At 36.4% G+C, this 21,772-nt stretch overlaps 1 protein-coding gene across 2 annotated transcripts in view; it reads right to left on the bottom strand.

The window, feature by feature from the left end:
- ERC2 (ELKS/RAB6-interacting/CAST family member 2) overlaps window positions 1-21,772 on the bottom strand; it is a 406,178-nt gene that overhangs the window by 333,327 nt on the left and 51,079 nt on the right. Inside the window, exons 3-4 of one of the 2 annotated variants that reach the window (XM_064723899.1) lie at window positions 18,632-18,655; window positions 17,605-18,021 (exon numbers count right to left, since the gene is read on the bottom strand). In XM_064723899.1, coding sequence (XP_064579969.1) covers window positions 17,605-18,021; window positions 18,632-18,655 — 441 coding nt within the window. The remainder of the gene's footprint in view (window positions 1-17,604; window positions 18,022-18,631; window positions 18,656-21,772) is intronic. The other variant, XM_064723900.1, reaches the window with a different exon arrangement.

Here is a 21,772-nt window from a genome sequence, read left to right as displayed (position 1 = left end):
TGCTATATTACCCAGTAAGTCTATAAATTGGCAGATTTACCTTAATTTAAATATAGCAGTAGGCTGATAATAACTACTACCCAAGCTCTACTGGCATCAGATAAAAAGGCTTATAAAAAAGACATTTTGGCACAAGATAATTCAAAACAAAGAGTTCCAGATAATTTAAGGGTTAAAAACCGTAAGAGGTAGGTTAACTGCACAGAGAAGAGAGAAACTGTGTGGAATAAGAACAGAAACCTAGAGAAAAAAGTTAGCTGGTGGAAAATTGCCAACTACATAACTCTGTTGACATATTACAGAAACAATTTATTCCATAGTTTACTTACTGCATTACTTCTTGGTTAAATACTATCTGGTTATTTACAGCTCTCTATGGACTCTCACAATAGAGTCAGGCAGATTTTCTAGGCCCCTATATCTTACCACACAGCCTCCATTTTCAAAATCACTTCTTCACATATCCTGCCAATTGATGGACTTATCCCACAAACGTCAAAAATTCTTGGCATCAACTCCTACCTAAGAGCAATATCTTCAGGAACAGGTCCACAGTCAGTACCTCAGCATGCCAAAGGCTCCCTTCACAGGCATTATTCATTTTCTATCTGGATATTGCTCTGTGCCTTTTTTCAGAAGGCTGGATTTCAGGGCTGAACTCTGGCTCTCAGCAGGTCTCTGTGAACCAATGGTTTGACTCTCTCCTTATTTACATCAGCACAAGTGTAATTCCAGTCAGTGACATCACTGCAGCAAAGTCACTGCACACTAAATCATGTGCAAGCCTGTTAAGTATAACCATGAATATGAGGATCTTAATGTGTTTAGAGGCAATAAAAATGAAATGGATGTTACATTTTCATTTAGTAGCAAACATGTCAACAATAAGGCATCATTCTACGCTAGATCTCTTACTTGCACTTGTCTCTTTCACTGCTCAAGTCCTACACCACCCATATCTCTGTAAATACAGTTTTGGAAGTGTATTATTCTATAAAAAAACTAACACAGTTTCTTTGTAATTTTAATAAAAACATACTTTAAAATAACTACGTTTCATATACTTTTATTGAAAGTTCTTTCTCTTATTGCATTTGGATGACAGCATTTTCTTTAGAACAGTTTACAACATAAGGACATTTTTGTAGGAAAAAATGAGTGCAATTTAATCCTTCTTTTCACAGGCTTCTTCTAATCCTCTTATTTTTCGTGTTTTCTGGGAGAAAAACGATGGCACACAGGGTGAGCTCATCACAGGGTGACCTAAGAGAAAGAAAGGTACAATGATAGTTTAATTTATTTCATTTTACAGAGCAATTAGGTAAAATGATTGTGATTCTGTACTTCATTAATATCTACCATGTAGCATTCTAAGAAGCAGCTACTACACAGGCCTCATATCAAATGGCCAGAATTACAAGCCAAGGAACTGCATCATTACCTGCCTCCATTTAGTCTTTCAAGTTGGGATCATGAATTCCTTTTTCTGACCTTCCTCCTATGCAATGCATTTCCTACCACATGTTAAGAATCTGGAAGACAAGAAAACAGAAAAAGAACCCTAAATTGATCTGTAACTCATATCATTATCCAACCCCTTAAAACAAAAAAAAAGTAAACTGAGAAAATAAAATATAATGATAAAGTAAATTTAAATGAAAAATAAAAAAAGAAAAATATTCCCAGATACATGCACAAATTGTTAGCTCTGTGATCACAAACATAAATATGAGTGTGACTGACAAATAATTCATTCACTGGAGCAAACTTACCACAGAAAGGCTGGTAGGACTTCTGTGGTTCACCGGGAAGAATGGGCCACTCTGAGGGCCCCCCTTTAGTTCTTCTGCTACACCCTGATCTTCTCCTCATCTGCAAATGTATGCATACAGGACAATCCCCATAAACAGAATAAGTGCCATTTTATGGGGTTCTTCTGAATTAATCAATGACCGGTTCACAAAATGAGAAATGGTCAAGTTATTGAGGGTTTTGTTGCTCAGGAACCAGACCTGAATATGGTTCAAAATGTCACTTGTTGGTTCTCTTACTTATCTGTAGGAAAAGGAACTAAATCTCAATATCTTTCTCTCTTTTCTTGAGCATATTAATGCTATCAAATTTCTGTTAGAACAGCTTTTAAAAACAGTTCTTGGAAATTCAACTCAATTATCACAACTTTTCTGGTTGTAAACAAGTAATCTGTTTATTCACAATAAACAATACTTCAGAGTTTTTCACACATTGCTGTTTTGCTTATGCATTCCTCAGGGGGTTGACTGTTGTGTTGGTTTGGGCTGGGGTTTTTTTCAATAATTAAGACTCATATGAATTATTTTTACCTTAGATTACTCAACAGCCTTACTCACGAGGTAATGACTTCCTGATAGTCATATGGGTTTCCAATACTTGTAAACCAAATATTCTAGGCACAGTGTTTAAACATGGTCATGCTCAATTGCCAACATCCAAACACCGATGTTTATATCCATATTTGGCTGTTAATCGTTATTTACCTATACCCATCTGAATTGGCAAAGTTTACTTTATTGGCAATAATAAATACCAGGTAAGAAAAAGTGGACTCTGTACCTCGATTATTATATTATCTCTATAAGGTCATTAAATTTGAGGTGACAGTAGACCAGAGCTATCCAGCCTGAGTGAGAAGAGACTTTGCTAAAGAACACAGCAAGAACTACTGAGACACAGCAGCAATAGCTAGAGAGAGAACCCCAAATCTAAACCAAACGATCTGAATAGTCTCATAGCTGGAAGCTGGGATATCTCAAAAGTAAGTCTCAAAGATGTGATTGTAATTTTTACGTATAGGTACTCAGAATAAAACATTTACATGAAAACGTCCTTGCAACAGTGGAAGGAACTGTGGGCATTATTTTCTAAAATTTATTTCTCAAATTTTGCTCAGTGTCCTTCAACCAAAAAGAAATTAAGACCATATCCTATTAAGTTCCAAGTATCTTAAAATACCAGCAGAACCTATTCAAAGAAGCCAAGCAAAATCTGGAGCAGGTACATCTCACTGCTACTTCTCAGACCACTTCTCTGGTGATATTACATGAAAACAAAACATCTTAAATATTCTAAGTTATGAAATTAGATTTTGTCAAGACTTTAAGCAAATTCATAAAAACAGTTGTTCAAAGGATGAGAAAAAAAACCCTGAGATTTTAATGCCAGTAATTTCCAACAGAGAACATTTAACAGAAAGCAGTCTGGGCACCGCTCAGGTTACAAGTGAATGTATTTTATACTGAGGCTTTTGCATTACCGTAACACATTATCTCATATAATTAGATTTTTCCAAAACCTCTAGAAAATGAACTTTCCACATGCTCTGGATTTTTGTTTATTGCCTAAACATGGTGTGCATGAACTAAACAATGCATTGTGGTAATGGGAATTATGAAAGAGCAACACTACAGCCTAATGGCCTGTAGAAACAGTTCTGTAAAACCATCATTATCTCTAACACAATATGTCTTAAACATCTCACAGACTTTTAGTTTTGATCTTTATATCAAAAAGGGCAGAGATTAAAAAACCCCACCTAATATAAATCCCCCAAAATATCCTTAGTACTAAACTCCTTAGCTCCAAAACTATTCTGCTGCTGCTATGATAATGTACACAGTCTTAAAGTCAGTGAAGAAATTGTATTTTTCACATGCCACCCACCAAGCTGCAGTATAAGACTTTTCTCAGCTACTTTCTGATATTCTTGCCTTTCCTATTTTCTTGCTATTTAGCAATGAACAGATGGCCCACTAAAAAATAAATAAATAAATCACAGTCCATACTGTAACAGTCCATGAGCTACTAAAAAACAGTTTAAAACCATCTTTTAATTCAGTGCTATTTTATCTTAACACTTGAAGCAAGACAGGCTTTCACTAAGAAGTCAAAGAATTGCTTGCTCATTTAACCCAAACTTAGAAAACAAACAAAAAAGTTAGATGTGATTTCTCAGTGCATTAAATTAGGCAAGATTAACAGATTCCTGTATAAGCACACTATATTTTGGCTCAGCTGTTATGGTACAATGACATCTAAAACAGCTTTTGACATGTGCTTTCAAGACAAAGCAATACATTGCTTCCAGTTATCACCTGTAGTGTTGACAATTATGAAAAATTAACGACACCTCATTATTTTCCCTCCTTCCTCCACGATCAATCATTACTTCAGTTCCTTTTCAAGAAATCCCCAACCAGTCCCTGAAAAATCCCAAAGAACTTTGTTCTTTACAGGTCATTTCCTGCTTTTTTATCTTGCTGGTTTCCAGGTTGGGTGAGACTCTGTCTCAGTGTGACAACATCTAAAATCTCATGTCCTTCAGGAACTTGCCAGCAACAAGAAATACAAGTGTAATGTAATTATGACTTCCAGTTCTGTCATCACATTGAACAATCCCAATACAAATTACTTTGTTCAGGTACCAGAGTGCATAAATCCACTCTTAATATACTGGTTTAACACAGCTGAGAATACAATGAATGCTTTTAAATATATTTCCTTTTCCTAGCAAGCTTTTGATAGGCTGTTCACTCAAGAAAGCATTGGAAAAACTCTTTTCTGAAGTACATCTCTATAACTGCCAGGTGATCGGAAAGGCTCCACAGTTACAACATGCTCACTGTATGCACTGCCTCTCCTTCACAAGAAGTGTCATTTTTTAAAATTTATTTTAACACCAAGAATCATGATGTATAGTGCTTCAAATCTGAAATGCTGGAAAGTACAGTTTAGATAACCAGAGCTCTAAAGGCATGCAAAAGACAGAATTAGTGCAATTTTATTTCTGAAAACAAAATAGGTGTTCTACAGCGAATTACATTCCTACACTCAAAACTTCACCATTTTCTTCTTTCTAACATTTATATAAATTTTATTGTGACACTAAAGAAAAGTTACTTTTGCATTTGAAAACGTTCATGACAGAAGCATTGGTATTATCACTGCCTCAGAATTATTAGAGCACTTAAGGATGCAGTAAGCAAGTTTGAATTTACACAGGAGAAAAAATAAAATACTTGTCTAAAAGATCTTTAAAAGAATATTTGTCTGTCTTGTCTCATCTTTTTCATGAGACGCTTCACCTAGTATTTCCATCATGCAAAAGAACTAATATAAATCATCCCCTAAAACATTTTTACAGATTCATTAATACCACAAAAATCACTTTATACAAGATGCTATATATGGTATATTACTTACATGGAATACTATATTCCTGCAGCCAGGAAATGCACTTGGAAGAGAACAATTCAGAGTGTGTACATCGACATGGATTTTGTGTTCATGCTGTTTGTGTTTATCTAGGTGCAGCTGTCACTCCCAAGCAATTGCTTTAGCAGGAGGTTGGGAAACAAGTGAAGGCCAAGCTGTGCACCAGGCAGGTGTGAGAGGCAGGCAGCCACACAGAGTCACTGCTGTGCTGCACACACCTGGAACAGAGCTGGGGAACAGCTGCACCTCACTCTGCACCTGCAGCAGGGCTGCCCTCCCAGCATGACAGAGGGAAGAACAAGGCATGGCTGCTGCTGATCTTTGGGCCCCAGGTACAGATGAGAGCGGAGAAGGGTGTGAAGTTGAATACAGAAAGGGTCAAAACATCCCAAAGAAATCCAGAGGACAGACAAGCTGGTAAACCTTACTTCTTCCAAGTTGCTTGTCCTGGTGTTTCCCTCTCAGTGAATCCCAAGCACTATGTAACACTTCAGGAAAGAAAATTGCTGAATAGATTCAGAGACAGATACTTAACAGTAATTCAGAGGGTGTTCACAGAGACCGTAACATTTTTAAGCTGCCCTTAGGACTAACAGTTCAGGGAAGAAGGGCTCCAAACCTTCAAACAAAAAGTTGCCCTAAAAGAAATACCAATTAGCATATAACCTGATTAAATGCTTAATTCTGAAACTTGTCTTGGGCAAAAATTCTGAGTATGGCTTCATCACAATCACCCGATGATGAAACACAGTAAACACCAAAGTGAGACAAAAGTACCACGGAATAGTCTCAATTGTTTCAGCCTGATACTGGGCTGATACCGTTATTGCTGAATTCCTCCTTCAAAGTGAAATGGAAAAGGGATGGTAGACAAAACTTCCAAACATTAGATCTGGAATATTTAACTCAGCTCTGAAAAAGAAGGGGAGGACGTTCTCGTGGAAAGAGAATTCTTGCAGCTCTTTCATAAGCTGTGAGTTGCTGCAACCTCAAGTTGCAGCAGTCCAGGGAAAGACCAGGAGCACCAATGACTGCCAAGTCTGCAACACATAATTGTGACCTGGGCAGAACACAGTCAAATACATTTAGCTGTCATAATGGCAAATGCAATTGTTCAAATCATGTATAAAACCTATTTCAATCTGACAAAACAAGCTTTCTCCATAAATTCATTCATGCTGTAAATTGCCTAAATTTTACTTTCCTGTAGTAAGTATCTATCCAAAAAAAGTGCATAACTCTTACAGCTGGCAAGCTAAATATGTTAAGCCAGCTCTTTTCCTCCTCTTCCCAGGAGAGTTTCTGCTCAAAGTGTCAGCATTTTGTAAATAACTAGTAAGCATTTCACAAATATCACAATATCATGATACATATACCAGTTTCAAACCCTGCTCAGCAGCATTTTTAATTTTACAGCCTACACTTTCCCTCATTTATGGAGTTCATCTCTGTCATTCTGCTCCATGATTCTAGAAGGAAAGGATTATAAGCAATATTCAAACACATTTGACATTAGATCTGAAGCTCCACAAAACTGAATAAAATATGCTTGTGAAGTTCAACAACCATAAATTCATATATTGGGAATATTCAGCCTGCTAATAATGCACTCATAATTTGTTTATTTTCAAAGAAATAAAAGGGAAGCTTTTATAAAAATTTCTAATGCGATTTTTTCTATCAGACACAAAAAACACTCAGGTTTTCTGGATGTTTAAACCATTATTTTTTTAGAATGCTGGAAAGCAAGCCATTCAGAAAAAAATGGTTAATAAATTAAAGAAAAATTTTGGATGTGGCACCTGGCTTCCAGATACATGTGATAGAGGCAATAAACCCCTCCTGCTGAAGGACACAGCAGAAACAAATGATCAAAGTAGCCTCAGTTTGGAATCCTTCCAGAAGCTCCATCTTACCATCCTGAAGCCCACTATTGTTTTGATAAATTCTATTATCTGAGTTGGTGTTAAAAAGGAACTTTTTTCCTTGGGGCCTATGCTTGTCTGTTCCCAATCTCTTGGTAAGAATTCCTGTTTCTGGCAAATCATGCTGTGCCTCAATGGTGCAGATGGGGAGGAAGCTCTGCCAAGACCTCTGTAAACACTCACAATACTGTTGAGAGGCTGAAAGGTAACATTATTTTGATAATGGTTTCTGAAACTTGTTATCAGCAGAAAATCTTTTCTCTGCCACATGTCCTCCTATGTGAAAATATGCCATCTTACTCTCTCCAGGCAGATCAGGAACAAGTGAGAACAAACGGATTGTTCTGGCTCAAACATGCAGGTGTTCAGTCCACCAAGGCTCTGAAACAGATCGACATTTTTGTTGGGATAACAATGCATCTGCATCAATGTATCTGGAATAACAATAAAAATCCTTCCTCCTGTGCTACAATGGTATATTTTAAAAAAAAATTTAGATTCTACTTCTTTGTGAGAAAGCTCTACATGGGAAAAAAGTTGTTTGTGGCATGTACATGTAAAGGCACTACAAAATCAGAAAAATTGTCTAGCACATATTTGTTCATCATTATGTTGTTCAAGCTATGAAAACCTGCACAAGCATCCTTCATTTGAGGTACAAAAAAATTTAAAATTTTCAAATATTTTTTTTTAAAGAGAGAGAGAATGAATGCTACATCTTATGGAATTATCAGAGTGGTAACTCTCCAAGGATACTGTAACTGTTTAATAGATGACAGCAAAGACAGTTGAGCAGATAGTATATTGGGTGTTCTCATCTATTTGGCACCTGCACAATCACTTCTGAGACAGCAAATAGCAGCAAGCTTAATTAGTCATAGTTGGGGGACAGAAAACTTCATCAGCGATGACACTACCTATGATTAAGATGTAGCAGAGAAATGTGCTTTCTCCATGAAAACACTGCTCTTTTGAATGGCAGCTTCTTCCTTCAGATATTGAAAGAAGAAATGCTGGAGCCATGGGAGCGCCCAGTGTCGCACAGGTGCCCCAAGCTGAGAGGGGCTGTGGTTTAATTCAGCACTGCTCCAAACCTGCTAACACCTGAAATGAGCACTGCTGCTGCTCCAACGTGCTTGCAGATGTGGTGAAACTCCAACTCATTCAAAGAGGAAAATGACTCCTTAGTTTGCTCTTTAACTTTTGTAAATCAAATTACAATCCTTGACTAACACAATGGGACCGAATTCCACCAATCTCTTCAGACTGCATTCCTGATTTTCTGTAGAAAGCTGCACTACCCTTTTCAGTCCCCTTGCTTGGATTCTCAGACTTAGCTGTTCTAAACAGCATTCAGATCACAGACTCAAATAAAATCTGTGTGGAATTGTCTTTGCATTGACTCCCACTCTAAAATGAGCAATGAAAAATAACAAATAGGGTGAGATAGTCTGTGAAAACAAGGCTGAAACACAATCCTCGTTCAAGAGAGCCATCTAGTGCCTTCATGCTCTATGTGAAGGATGCAAATCTTCCAGTTAGCTACTGGCTGATTTTTAGGAATTATTTAGAGCCTCATTTTTTCCCTATACTTTCAAATACGTAGTAACCAATGCACTGTTTCTTGCTCAGCATCTAAAGACCACTGCTCTAGTTAATAAACCTTGCAAAAATCCAGCAGATAATGAAAAAGTAGAAAGTTAATTAAGTCAGTATTTGCAGGAACTTGCTCAAAGGATCTCATGAATTGAGAAATTCCCAAAGTTATCCTTCTAAAGATTATACATTAAAGAAATACTTTTCCAATGTTTAGTTTTGAGTCAAATAATGAGCAAAATAAAATAAAACCACATATTTTAGCATGTATTCATTGTGACAAATCTAAAATCTAAGGTCTATGTACTTTTATGAATAAATTTATATTCAGGGAAATTAAATATGTAAGAGTCAAAATCAATTAAAGCAGTGTGACTATAAAAATAGATAACTAGATGTTAATTATCTATTAGAAAATGAAAATAATGCATTCTCCACATGCATACTTTAAGGAGAAAGGTGTGTGCAGCTCATTCCCTTTAATAAATGGCCCTTTATTAGCCTCATTTAGAATTTTTTTCCCAAAAAATACTGGTCTGAATGCAATTAGGAACGAGACAACATTGCAGAGCAATAACAGCATCAGAACTTTGTTAATGGAGCATACAGCAGCCAGTGGAGCACCACTAAGAATCTGTTTGCAGTTACCAAGTACAGCCATCAGCTGACTAAGCATCACTCTAACAATTATTACATTATTTTTCTTTTTTTTAATTACTATCAGTGGAACTTGGACTACATCAAAAATCTTCCATTATCACCGGTCTCTAGGAAAGAACACAAATTGTATATTTAGAAAGAATACATTCAAGTGAATTCCATAAAAAGCAGGGCAATGAAGGACACACAGAGCCAGTAGCTATCCTAAATACACTCGTTAGACACAAATGGCTCTAAAACACGTGGGTTGTTTTGTTTTTTAAAGGGTTATGTTTCAGGGAAAAGATGATGTGCTGATGTATGGAAATAAACCAAGCAGGTGAAGACATTAGTTCCACCTACAGAAAAGCTACAGCAAACAACTTCCTTCCAACAAATGGAGCCTACCAGTAACCAAGTCTGGATTCATTTATTCTCTCAAATCTAATCCTATTCCCCTTAAATCAGTCAATCCCACTGACCTCATCTGACTCAAAAAAAAAACCCACAGAATTTTGTCCTCAGTTCTTTCAAACATATCCACATTTTTGGCGGATATGTCCTTCAGAGCATTATTATTCACAATATTTTAGCCAAATATTTATAGGGAGATGAAATATGTTAATAGCCATTATCAAATTTTATTTTGTGCATAAATATATTGACAGCCTTATAATCATGTTGGAATACCAGCCTCAAACTGTTAACAACCAAAAAAATTTTCCTATTATCAGGATTGCCTCACAAGCCATTAACTACATCTATAAAATTAGGATATTATCATCTATTCACTAAATCAGAAAGACTGTTTTGTTAAACAGTTTAATCTAACATTATACTTTTCCTTCATTAAGCTGAGTTTTAGGTGAAACTTTAGAAAGGGTTCACATTATTAGCTGTGTTCTACTACCTACAATAAAACTTCCACTTTCATTACTAAAATAAGCCAGCACATACCAAGGCAAAACTCATTTTCTTACACAGAGTTTAAGACTTCTACAAGGAAAAAATTTAGTAAATGAAAAACTTATTTTTTAGCAGACTGGGGGGTAGAGGAGGGAGGAGGTTGTTTTCAAAGATGAAAAACATTTTCTTTTCAGTCTTTGCATTCTTGCAAGGGAAGAAGTGTGCTCATACATATATATGCATATATACAGATGTAGACTCTGGCAGGAGATTGGCCTGCTGCTGTTTTCTGCAACTCCAGCTCGTGTGACAACACATGGATTTCCAGCCCAGGTAAAAGGCTGAGTGTTTCCTAAGACAAAGCAATTTCAACTCAGCTAACAGAGAGGGTCTAAATCAGAGAAGTGTACACTGGAATTCCAGGGTGGCCAACTCTCCCCTTCCCTGGAAATTCTGATTCTGAGAAAACACATTAACATCTCAGAGCTGTGAGTCACCTCCATGAGCTATAGTCATTCTCACAAAAAAGGAAGATGGAGCTAGAGAAAGTTAATTACATTACAGAAAAATGAAGTTATTGGCACAGAAATGAGTAGCAGCACATTTACAGAACAGGGAATATGAAAGAAACCAAAATCATTTTTGTCTATTTCATTGTGGCTTGTCACCAAAATTTTAACATGCAACCAGGAAGTAGTAAATGTGTGAACTGAGCAAAGAGCCTTGCAAAGACAGTATTTTATGTCTGGGGACAACATTTGAATTACAGCAATTTAAGCCAGTCTCCAGATTGCCTTCTAAAGGATGCACTTTCCAGGAATGCTGGCAGGACCAATACTGATCACCTCCACACATAGAAGGGTGCAGAAATCCAGCTTATTTATGAATCTGGTTTTTCCTTCTTACAAAAAATAATTTTTTAGTTGTTAGTATGAGACATGGCAGTTGCAAACTGACAGCTTTCTCATAGATGAGATCCCAAACTACTGGTGGTGGTGTCATGGAGGTCAATCTTGCTTTTAAAGAAAGTGTTTTCTAAATGAACAAAGTTTTCCAATTCTTCATGGACTTATAAAAACTATTGCAACCAAGCACCCTGGCAAGAATATCACAGGGCATAGCAAAATCTGAATGGGCTATGTCAAAAGTAACAACTGTTCTCTAGAGCATAATCAGGTTCTGTCTATTTTCTCATGTCTCCAGCAACTGCCAACACTGCAGAGTCCTCCTGTATACTTAAGGGGTCACCTTAAAAACACATATTACTATTGATATTTTGATAAAAAGCAATTGGCTTTAGAGCAAATAAGATTAATATTTTGAGTTGAGGCAGGAGAAATAAAAGGAAAGAGGTACTAATGAACCTAATAAAAAAGCTCAGCCTAGAATGGTTGTTAATCCGTGTAACCAACTTCAGGGAAGAAACGTTTGGTGTCGATAAAGCATTTCCTTAGTAAATTACTACTGGCTCCAGTGTAAGACATTTACAGTAAACACCAAAAGTCTGCAAGGCATCTGTTCTATTCACAGTGGAAGAAGGAACTTTGCTCCATTAATAACTTTAAAAACATGCAATAACTAATTCATGATGGCAGTTCAAATCCTATCAGCAGCCTTCATTATTTGACCAAGCTGAGTTCAAAGATAGAGCAAAGTTTTAAAAAGCCCCTTGAAAGTTTAGAAGTACACTTTAAATTATTATAAAGATGTGTTGTTCTTCTTTTCTACTAAATACAAAAAAGCTGTAACTTTAAACCATGAGCAACAACATTATTTTAAGAATACATGCAAGATAAGAGTTAAAATGTGTATATAAAATCCTATATGATCTCAGAATTTGTTTTAGTGAAATTGTATGTTGTACAGAGAGGGCATGTGTAATATACGTGTATGTATATATAATAAAATACTTGCTGGAATTTTAACATTTGACTTCACTAGAGACTTAGTGGGACTTTGCCTTAGGCAAGTTTTTAATAGCAATAATAAAAAAATACTTAATGGTACTTAGGGTAAATAATGTGTGGTCACTATGTTTAAAAAAAAGTAATACCAAACATCTGTGCTAGATTTCCACATGATAAAATCCCCATATTACCTACAGTTCTCCCAAAGTTATAGAGAAACAAATGTTTATTTAAAATTCTAGAAGAGACATGTGATAACCAATTTAAGAACTTTAGAGCAGGCATCTTGTGTTTTCTGACAAGAATGTATATTTAGTGATCTTTATGATATTTCATTCTGAACACGAAGAAAGTCATAGTATGACATTATGGCTTCAAGACAGATTTTCAATCACTAACAAACCAAGAACATCCTTTTCCTTAAATCTACTTGCAAAGACCACTATGTTCCCCACAGGATACATTAAGTTTCTTATCAAAGCAAAAACTTTTTTTTTTTTCCAGAAAACAAGAATAAAGTTCATCTATCTTTGAAAAACACTAACAAAAATACTTGAGTGAATTTAGTTGGTTAAAGGCATAGGACTCAGTCTAACAGTGATGGAAAACCAAGTGCAATCTGGGCAGAAATCCTCAGAAAACATGAAACAGAGCTCAACGCTCTCTTAAGAGGCTCCATCTCCCAAAACTGCAGCAGCAGCTCATGCTCACACTGTTTCTCAGAGCTACATTTGTTCTCTCTTGCTTTGTGAATCAGGACCTCAGGAAACCTTTGCTATAACTCTCTCCAAGCTGGGAATCCTGCTATCCCTGTGAAAGCTTATTGCCTAGATTTTCAATTCCTTGATAGAGGAAAGAAATCTAACCCCATTTTTTACACAGCTTCTTTCCCAAAATTTTAGTGAACCTTGCTGACATTGGCATTCTTTGCTATTCCTGTAAAAGAGCAGGATTCCAACTTCAGCTTTGTTCTCTTTCTCCTGCTCTATAATGCATCTCACATTTGCCACTGCTAAGGCCCTCAAACACAAAGCTTGAGTAAAACTGTCATCACAAGTCTGCTTTTGTGAAACAAAGTTTAAAAACGCATGGATTGCACACTGCAAAAAGGTACAATCTCTGAGGGCCACCAAGTCAACACCTCACAGTTAGCCTGTATCTCCTAAAAGAATATGAAAGCAAATGAAGGGAAAAAAAAAAGTTTTATTTTCTAGAGTTATTTCTCTGCCTCTAGTACACCAGCCAATTCCATTACTCTCACCTGTACTTTCTGTAAGAAATACCATCTAAAGCCTGGAGAACTTCCAGATCTTTGAAGGCAGCTATAATTACCAAATTCTGCTGAGGCTACTCGGGAGGGTGGGTGGGGGAAGGGCAAGAAGCAATCAATGGCTTAAAACCAAGAAATTTCTGCATGATTCTTGGATAATCAGCCAGTCAGAACAGTTGGATATTTATTTCTGATAATGTGCATTCTTGTGTGAAATTGCCAGAAAATTAATAATTGACAAGGTGGTAGAGTCTGACTGATAACAAGAAGTTATTTCTCTCTACCGAGTTAAGTGAAAAAGTTACCAGCTAGACAAAATCAGCTGTGGAGTAACAAAGAACATCTCCTTTAGAATTCAATTCCTTGTAGGATCAGTGCTCAGGAGGTGCAGGTCAAGGAGAGAGAACTGGCATTCATTTGAGATACAGGTGTGTTCAACAGGCTGTCCTAAATTCCCAATGTTTCAAGACCACTTGCTTCAGTTTCTCTCACAACATGGTAGTTTAATTCTCTGGTTTAGTCAAAACATCATCCACCAGGGATTATTAATAGCTTTCTACAGCAGCATGTTGAATTATCTAAAAGATGAACAAAATTAATGAAAAGAAGAAATTCCAGCTTTGCACTGTTTTAAAGCACTAAGAAATGAACAGAATAAGAGAGAAAATTATGGTTGCATTAGGGGAACACATGGTCAAAAGCTCAACATGTAAGACTACCTTCTTTTAGCTAGGTTGGTACACAATTAAATTTCATGAACTGAAAAATTCAGATCAAAAGTAATTTTTAATTAAACACCAATAGCAAAGGGCTTCTGAGAAGTCCATCTCTACATTTACATTTTAATGCAATGTTGAGGCTGTATAAAATCAGCTGTCTTCAGTTAATTTTTTCCATATTCAACTTAATTTGCACCATGTTAACTTTTTTCCACAGACAGCACTCTTTCTGCTGGAAACTACAGCAGAATCATTGTAAAGGTAAACTGACACAAACAAACCCTACTTGTTGAATAACTTCATATGATGCTACACAGAATTTTATCATCCTTGTTTCACAGAATCACCAAGTCATTAAGAAGGTTGGAAAAGGCATCCAAGACCATCAAGTCTAAAGTCTTTGGAAAGCTCCACCTTGTCAATCAGACCAGGGCACTGAGTGTCAAACCCAGTCATTTCTTGAACACCTTCAGGGATGGGGACCCCATCACTTCCCCAAGTTGTCCATTCCAGCATTTAACGCTTTCCATGAAGGCATCCCTGAATCTCCCTAAATCTCCCCTGGTACAGACAATTTCAAGTGCAGCAGCAGAAATAAAATAGCAAAACTAATTAAAGACAAGAAACAGCCATCCAGGATTTCATCAAACAGAACATTACACATGACCCCATACTAGTTTCTCAGAAATACACTCAACACTTGAGCTATACTCCAGCCTGTAAAAATAAAGAAAGCAGAATATTTTAGATTATGTTCTAAAATGACACATATTTTGTTAAGGGTATAGAAAGATTAACACAACTTGAGTGATTTCTAAATAATTCATGAACAAAAGTCATTAAGAATGTATCCAAGTTCTAGCTTACTTTTAAAGCATTCTCAGGAGGAAAAACAAATGTTCAGCAACTCTGAGAGGTGATTTACACAGTTAGGATGAAAAACTACAAACACCAGTTACAGAAAAAAAATATTAATCCACTGGGGAGGCTGCTGCAGAAGACTCAACCTAGTAACCTCTGTCTTATACTGAGAACCTGTATTGTGCAGGATGAAGACTAAAAGCAGAGACAGAAATTCAAATGAGCACTGCAGAAAAAGGATTTACCAAGTTACACATAAAGATCAAAGGTTGATCTATTTGGAATTTTAACAAATATGTAATACTTTTAAACTATACATAATGTCTGATGTTACTTCAAAGCCTGCAGACAACTTTCCATAACAAGAAAGCAAAAGAAAAAATTTGAACCTCAGTACATTTTCCAAGAACCAGAACAATAAAATCCGGAGTACTGGATAAACAAACAGGCACCTACTAAAACATTTTGTTTCTAAAGAGTTCCTACAGCCTACACATCATACTTCCAAGCTCCCTACAACTTCAAATATGCAGAAACTTAAAAATAAATAAAAATAAAACCTATAAATACTATGTGCAACAGAAAGAGAGCTGGAAAGAGAGACTGCACCCAAAGCCTTGAATTCTTATAAAAACAATGAAATCGTGAGCCAAAATGTCCAAAACATCAGACAGTTCCTGCCAATCTGGCTGGGACAGATTCCAAGCAACAAATGCAGTAAAATTTTAAACCTTGATCACTTACCAAGGTATATCAGCATGTCATTAGTAGTAAATCCCATTCTACACTTGCAGAACTCCAGACAAAAGACAGCCTTTATATTTGCATATGTTCCCTCAGTTTACTGAGGGAGAAACAACACTTTTCCCTGCCACTGAGAACAACTGGGAGGAACATCAAATTAATTCAGTATAAATACAGGAGAAACATGCACAGTCTGTAGGTAGCCCTAATATCTCCTCTCAGCATGTCTTGGACTAATCAGTAAACTGGATGCCAATTGGCTTTACTTGGAAGCTTACATTTCATCTAGTTTTCGAGCTCAATTTAGTTCTACTTCTCACTGTCCTTGATAATCGTTCTCATTAGAAACTTTCTTCAAATTTCCTCATGTCCCATAAATAGCCAAATTAGGGCTCACAAACTTCATTGACATTGATACAACAGATGAAAAAAAATCACACAATTACCCATCTTTGAAAACAGAGTGTATGCAGACCTAAATCCAGAAACTTGTCTGCTAGTTTATAGAACTTATTCCACAACCCTTCCTCATCACATATTCAGTATCATTAGCTCCTTATACAATTCCTTTCAGGATCTATTATTGCATTACACCAGTTTTAATTAAAATTCTGCCTGTGAAAAGATTCAGGATCAAATCTTCACAAGAAAGCTTTACTGAAGCCTATCATGACATTTTCCACTTTCTAAGCTTGAAATTGGCAGCAGAAACTACTGAGTCCCCAATGTATGTTCTAGGTTAGAGAGGAACATAAGCTAAATATAAAATAATTTATCCACAGCAAAGAAAATATTTTGCCTACCATCTCTAGATGTAAATAGCTGTTCTTAATCTCAAACTTAATTCTTAAGCTCTTGCACTAATTTCATTTGCGCTTTGAGCCATCAGGCAAACTGGTGTTTTCAGTGACCACACTGCTGCTGAGTTTCTCAGTGAATAGATGTGTTTCTCCTGACTTCCCTTGCTGTGTATGTTATCCACAACCTCCCTGCAAATTTCCACCCTCCTTAGCAAGGTCTTTGTGAGGAAGACTGGCCCACCTTGTTTGCCTGACAGTCACATGAGAACACTGCTGGCATCTAAAGGGGCAGATGGGCTTGACACCAGGCCAGATTTTCTTTCAATTGTACTAATCCAATCATGCCAAATCCAGTCCCAAAAATGCATTTACAAGTGATGTAGGCAGCTGGTGCAGGTGGGCTTGAGATCAAATTTAGGTTTTCTCAAAGCAGAGCACAGCCAGCAGCAGTGTTTTTATGTGACAGTACAGTATATTTACGTAAAAAGTTGGAGTATCCCCACATGAAAATACATTAGAAATATGCATAGGCAGAAGCTTTTGTTTATATGCAAGGAAAATTATTTTTAAACACTCTTTTCAAACACTAGAGGCATAAAAATCCAACACAAAGGTAGCATGCACTCATGACTCCTTAGAGCAGAAGCAGGTGTCACTTCCCTCTTCAATAGGTCTAGTCTTCACTTGCCAGATATCACTTCATCAAAATGAAACGATAAAGAAACTTTGCAAAGCAACATTTCAGAAACAGTAAGGCCAAATATATCTACTTCTCTTCCATAGTTTCTTATTCTTGCTTTCAAATATCATACAGTCCTGCTGGGTATTTATCACAGATGTAAAACAAATGCATGCTATCCTTTTCATCCAAAAATTAGAGCACAAAAAGAAAACACTTAAATATTCTATTTCTAAAACTGCAACAAGTTCCATGACTATTTTTAACAAAAATATGTACTTTAAACAAATAAATGAGTTTTTAATTACCTCTCTAAGATGCATGTTTTCCTTCTCCTTCTGATCTAAAATCACTTCTAAGTGATTAACCTGAGATTCAGCCTCTGCCATCCTTCGAGTTCTTTCATTGTCATCTTCCATTCCTTTAGAAGGCAAACCTTTACTTTGCAACATCTCTAGAAGCTTTTTTATTGATTCATCTCTGGCATTTAGTGTTTGCTTTTGTGTTTCAATCCTAAGCTCCATTTCTTCTAGAGTTTTTCTCAACAGGAAGAGCTCTTTAGCTTGTCTATCATGCTCTGCCTGAAGTCTTCGAAAATTCTCCTCCGTGAGCTCAATGGTAAAATGCTCAGCCCCTCGGTTCCCACTTTCTTGCTGGAGAAGATGGTTAAGGTCTCTCTGGGTTCTAAGCTCATCTTGAAGTGCCTGGATTGTCATTTGCAGATGCTGCAATAAAGACAAAAGAGAAAAAATTAGCTTAGGATCTGATTGTAGAATTGGTATTTGATTCAAGTTATGTTGTATGCTGTTACAAAAAGTCATCAGAATTAGTAATGGAAGTATACCAAATGATCTAATAAAATATCAAATGCAGGTGACAATATTTGTAATGATATCTTTCAAGTGCTTCTAGAAAGAAAAAAGAAGACAACATACACAGACACAAAATAATGTCAGCTACAGATAAAATTAACAGCAACAAATGCAAACACTAGGCAGTGACACATCCATTAGAACAATCAATGTGTACCTACAAAGCTCAAAGACTCAGTAGTCCATGTTTTCTAAATTACCTCATAGACTAAAGGTAAATCTGCTCGTCATGGTGCTCAACAGTACTGCTGTTCATGAAGTCAATCAAAGCCCTCACTACAATTAAAGGGGACTCTGGGGAAGGGCTGAGTTGGGGCTGGTTGGTTTCATTTTTCATTTTGGAAGCTAAAGCTATGAAAAGTTTAGTAAACAGGATTACTGCATCTCTAAAAAGCAAACAAAAACACCACAATAAGCGATACTGAATTTTGAAAAATAAATTTACTGCAAGTAGCGGACAAACCTTTGTTCTTCTGGCATCCAAAAACTGAACAGCATGGTAAACGAAAAAATGAAGCAAAATCAACATAAATAAAGGTCAGATGCAAGCAAAGGAGATTCAACAGAAAGAACTGAATTCAACAAAAAGTATCTTCAACAGAAAAAAATAATTTTATTGAGTTATACAGAAAGGCAACAACAAATTCACAGTACTCAAACATATAAACTTATAGACAGACTTCACTCAGTAGAGGTAACAAAGAAAAGCATATTTGAAATAATCAGTCCCATGATAAATTACAACATTCCTATTGGACATTGCTGTTCTTTTACAGTTTTAGGTTTTTCAGAACACTGACTTGTCCTAAAATATTTATACTACATCTAAGTACAGGAATCTGTCTCTGTTCCAGAGGTGTGTCTTGCACTCCCTTACTCAACGCAGATCAAACTCAAAATGGATTTTTCCCATGTTAGGGTTGGAGTACAGATAATTAGCCTAAATTGCTATGGTTTATGATGTTCATTTCAGATTACGTCCTCATCTGAATTTGTATTTCTTCTTATTTTTTCCCTCCACTCATTGCCTATACAACATGCTGAGCTTTAGGAAATATGAATTCCTGAACAGGCTCACAGTCTGTGCTTTAACTGAAGGAATTAGGGGACTGGAATGCATGTCATCAGACCTGTTAGGTTTAATTGATGTTCTGCAACTCCACATTCTGAAAAACAAAACAGCAGAAACCACACCAAATAAAACCCAAAACAGCAACAACACAGGCAGCAAACTAACAACAAAACATTTCATTTGATACTACCTTCATGTTTTACACTAGTACGTGTAAATCTGTCGTGTTTTAGCAGTCATTTCAAATGGAAAAGAAGTGTTGCCAGTGGTAGAATTCAGTAAGACACTTTGAATCTCTTCTATCATTAAATAAGCACTACTTTAATGTATGTCCAGATCTTAATTCTCTTAGTATCTGCATCTTACTAGGCACACACTCAGTTGAGAGCACACACATGCAAGCCACTCATTTACAGCCCTGCTTTTATTTAATGGCAACTCTTATCTTTTCTTAATCTCACCATCTTTTTAATTAGATATAATAACTCCATTAAACTGGATTAAAAACTCCAGTAAACTTTAAATCCTTTAGATGTAGAAACCTCCTCACTTTGAATCTACTAATGTGCCCACTGTGTGTGACCCTGAGACTGACTACACCTCCTGCTTCCAAAATTATTTCACTGTCCTACCTCTCACACCTGACCAAAAACCTTTTCAGTACTACCATGATACAATTAAGCAACAGCAATATTCAGTAACTACCAGCACCCCAGAAACAGTCAAAATTATTTCCCTGATCTGAATAATGATTTAAGATACATCCTCCAATGTTAAATCAGACAAGAGTTACTACATCATGCTACATTCTATTTACAAATGAATGTTTCTCCAAAGTAGTTCCTATATATCAAATCCCAGTATGTCTATAGAAATCTAGCTGAGCAAAAGAAAACCAATTCTAAAATATCATGTTCTAACTCACAAATGAAAGTAAACCTGACATACACATTCCTAACACACAAAACTTCTGAACGTAAGCTCTAAAAACCAACAATTGTTGGATCAACACAAAAATAATTAGAAATCAGAATTCAAACAACAATTCTGGTTAAAATGAATAAGACAAGTTCCTTTCCTGCCCCCAGCAGCCTGTGCATGCTCTCCTTAGGCTCCACCCAACCCCACGTTTGTCACTAAGCATGGCAGCAATTCTGGCTGCTTCTCTGTAATTATCTTAAACCTAACAGCCTCAACTGTGGCAGACTACTGCTGCTTTGACATAAAAGAATCCATTTTTGTACACCTTCAAGACTTAGAACATGGTGGACCAGATTTAGACTTCTGCTGGCACAGATTTTTCTATCTGCAGCTTGCTAAGGAAAGGAAAGAACAAATGGTGTGAGGGTGGAAAGAAATTGTATAATTAACTGCAGGGGAAGGAATGTAGGAGTGCTGTGAATATCTGTCACATGGTTGTCATTACAGACACAGAACTTCACAGGATTTTTTTAAAAAAACATGTAAGATCTATCACATTTTTTATAATTTCTATTAAAAATGGACCAGTTGACCAGAAATATTTCCATGCCCATTTCTTGACAACATATAAATAGTTCTCTCAGAACTTTTTCAATCCTTCTTTACAGCCCATCTCCAAGAAGCAATCCATGGAACTGTGAATTGCCCCATAAACTGAAACAAAGCTATAAAAGGAACATTAACTAATGGCTCTTCCCAGATTTCAATTCATGTTCTACACAAGGAAGTTCCTCTAGTCTATGCCAACTAACTACACCCAAAAGAATCGCCTGCTGAGAACTCTACTGCCTCCGTGTGCCTTGGGCCATATAAACACTTCCAGAGCATCCTAAAGCCACAGATGTGGTGAACAGCAGAGGGGAATGAATTCACAAGGAGACTTGCTGATTTTAAATTGCTGGTCCACCTACAGAAGCACACAGCTTCTCGTGCTTTGCACCATCATAGGGCCACCAAAAGCAAAGAACACATTCAAGAACCCAGTCCACAGGATTTTAGCTCCTGATTCTCCTGTTTCTTTCCCACCCCAGTTAACAGAGAATTGGCAGGGCTGAATCAGCTGACACAATCTAGTCTCTTGGCAGTGGCAAATATAAAATTATACCGAAGACTGCAAAAATCATCCTGTGTAATTGTATGCTATAGAAAGCTACAGCTATACCTGAAGAATACACCTCAACAAATACAACAGCAAATTATCCTGTCAACCATACCCTCATTCTCTAAAATCAAGCTTCCTTATTTATTCCATAATCTATTACTGTTCTATTTTAATTCTCCACAGTATGAGGAAACAGACTACTAAAAGCTTTCTTATGAACTGCATCTAAATCAATTTGTATGCTAAATTTAGTTGTGCTACTGAAATAAGTACGAGCATTACACTTGCAAATATTTGTAACTAAGTATTGTTACAGAAAAACATGCAAATCCTAATTTTCTTCTTTAAAGAAAAAAAGAAAGGGAATTGGAGACATTTTCTTCATTACCATAAATTAAGAAATTAATTCTCTCTTGCATTTCCTCATCTTCCTATTACAATTCATAAAT

Source organism: Zonotrichia leucophrys, chromosome 12, assembly GCF_028769735.1.
Source record: "Zonotrichia leucophrys gambelii isolate GWCS_2022_RI chromosome 12, RI_Zleu_2.0, whole genome shotgun sequence".
NCBI classification, from domain to species: domain Eukaryota; kingdom Metazoa; phylum Chordata; class Aves; order Passeriformes; family Passerellidae; genus Zonotrichia; species Zonotrichia leucophrys.
The sequence above is the reverse complement of the archived record's forward strand: the minus strand, read 5'-3'. Positions and strand labels throughout refer to the sequence as shown.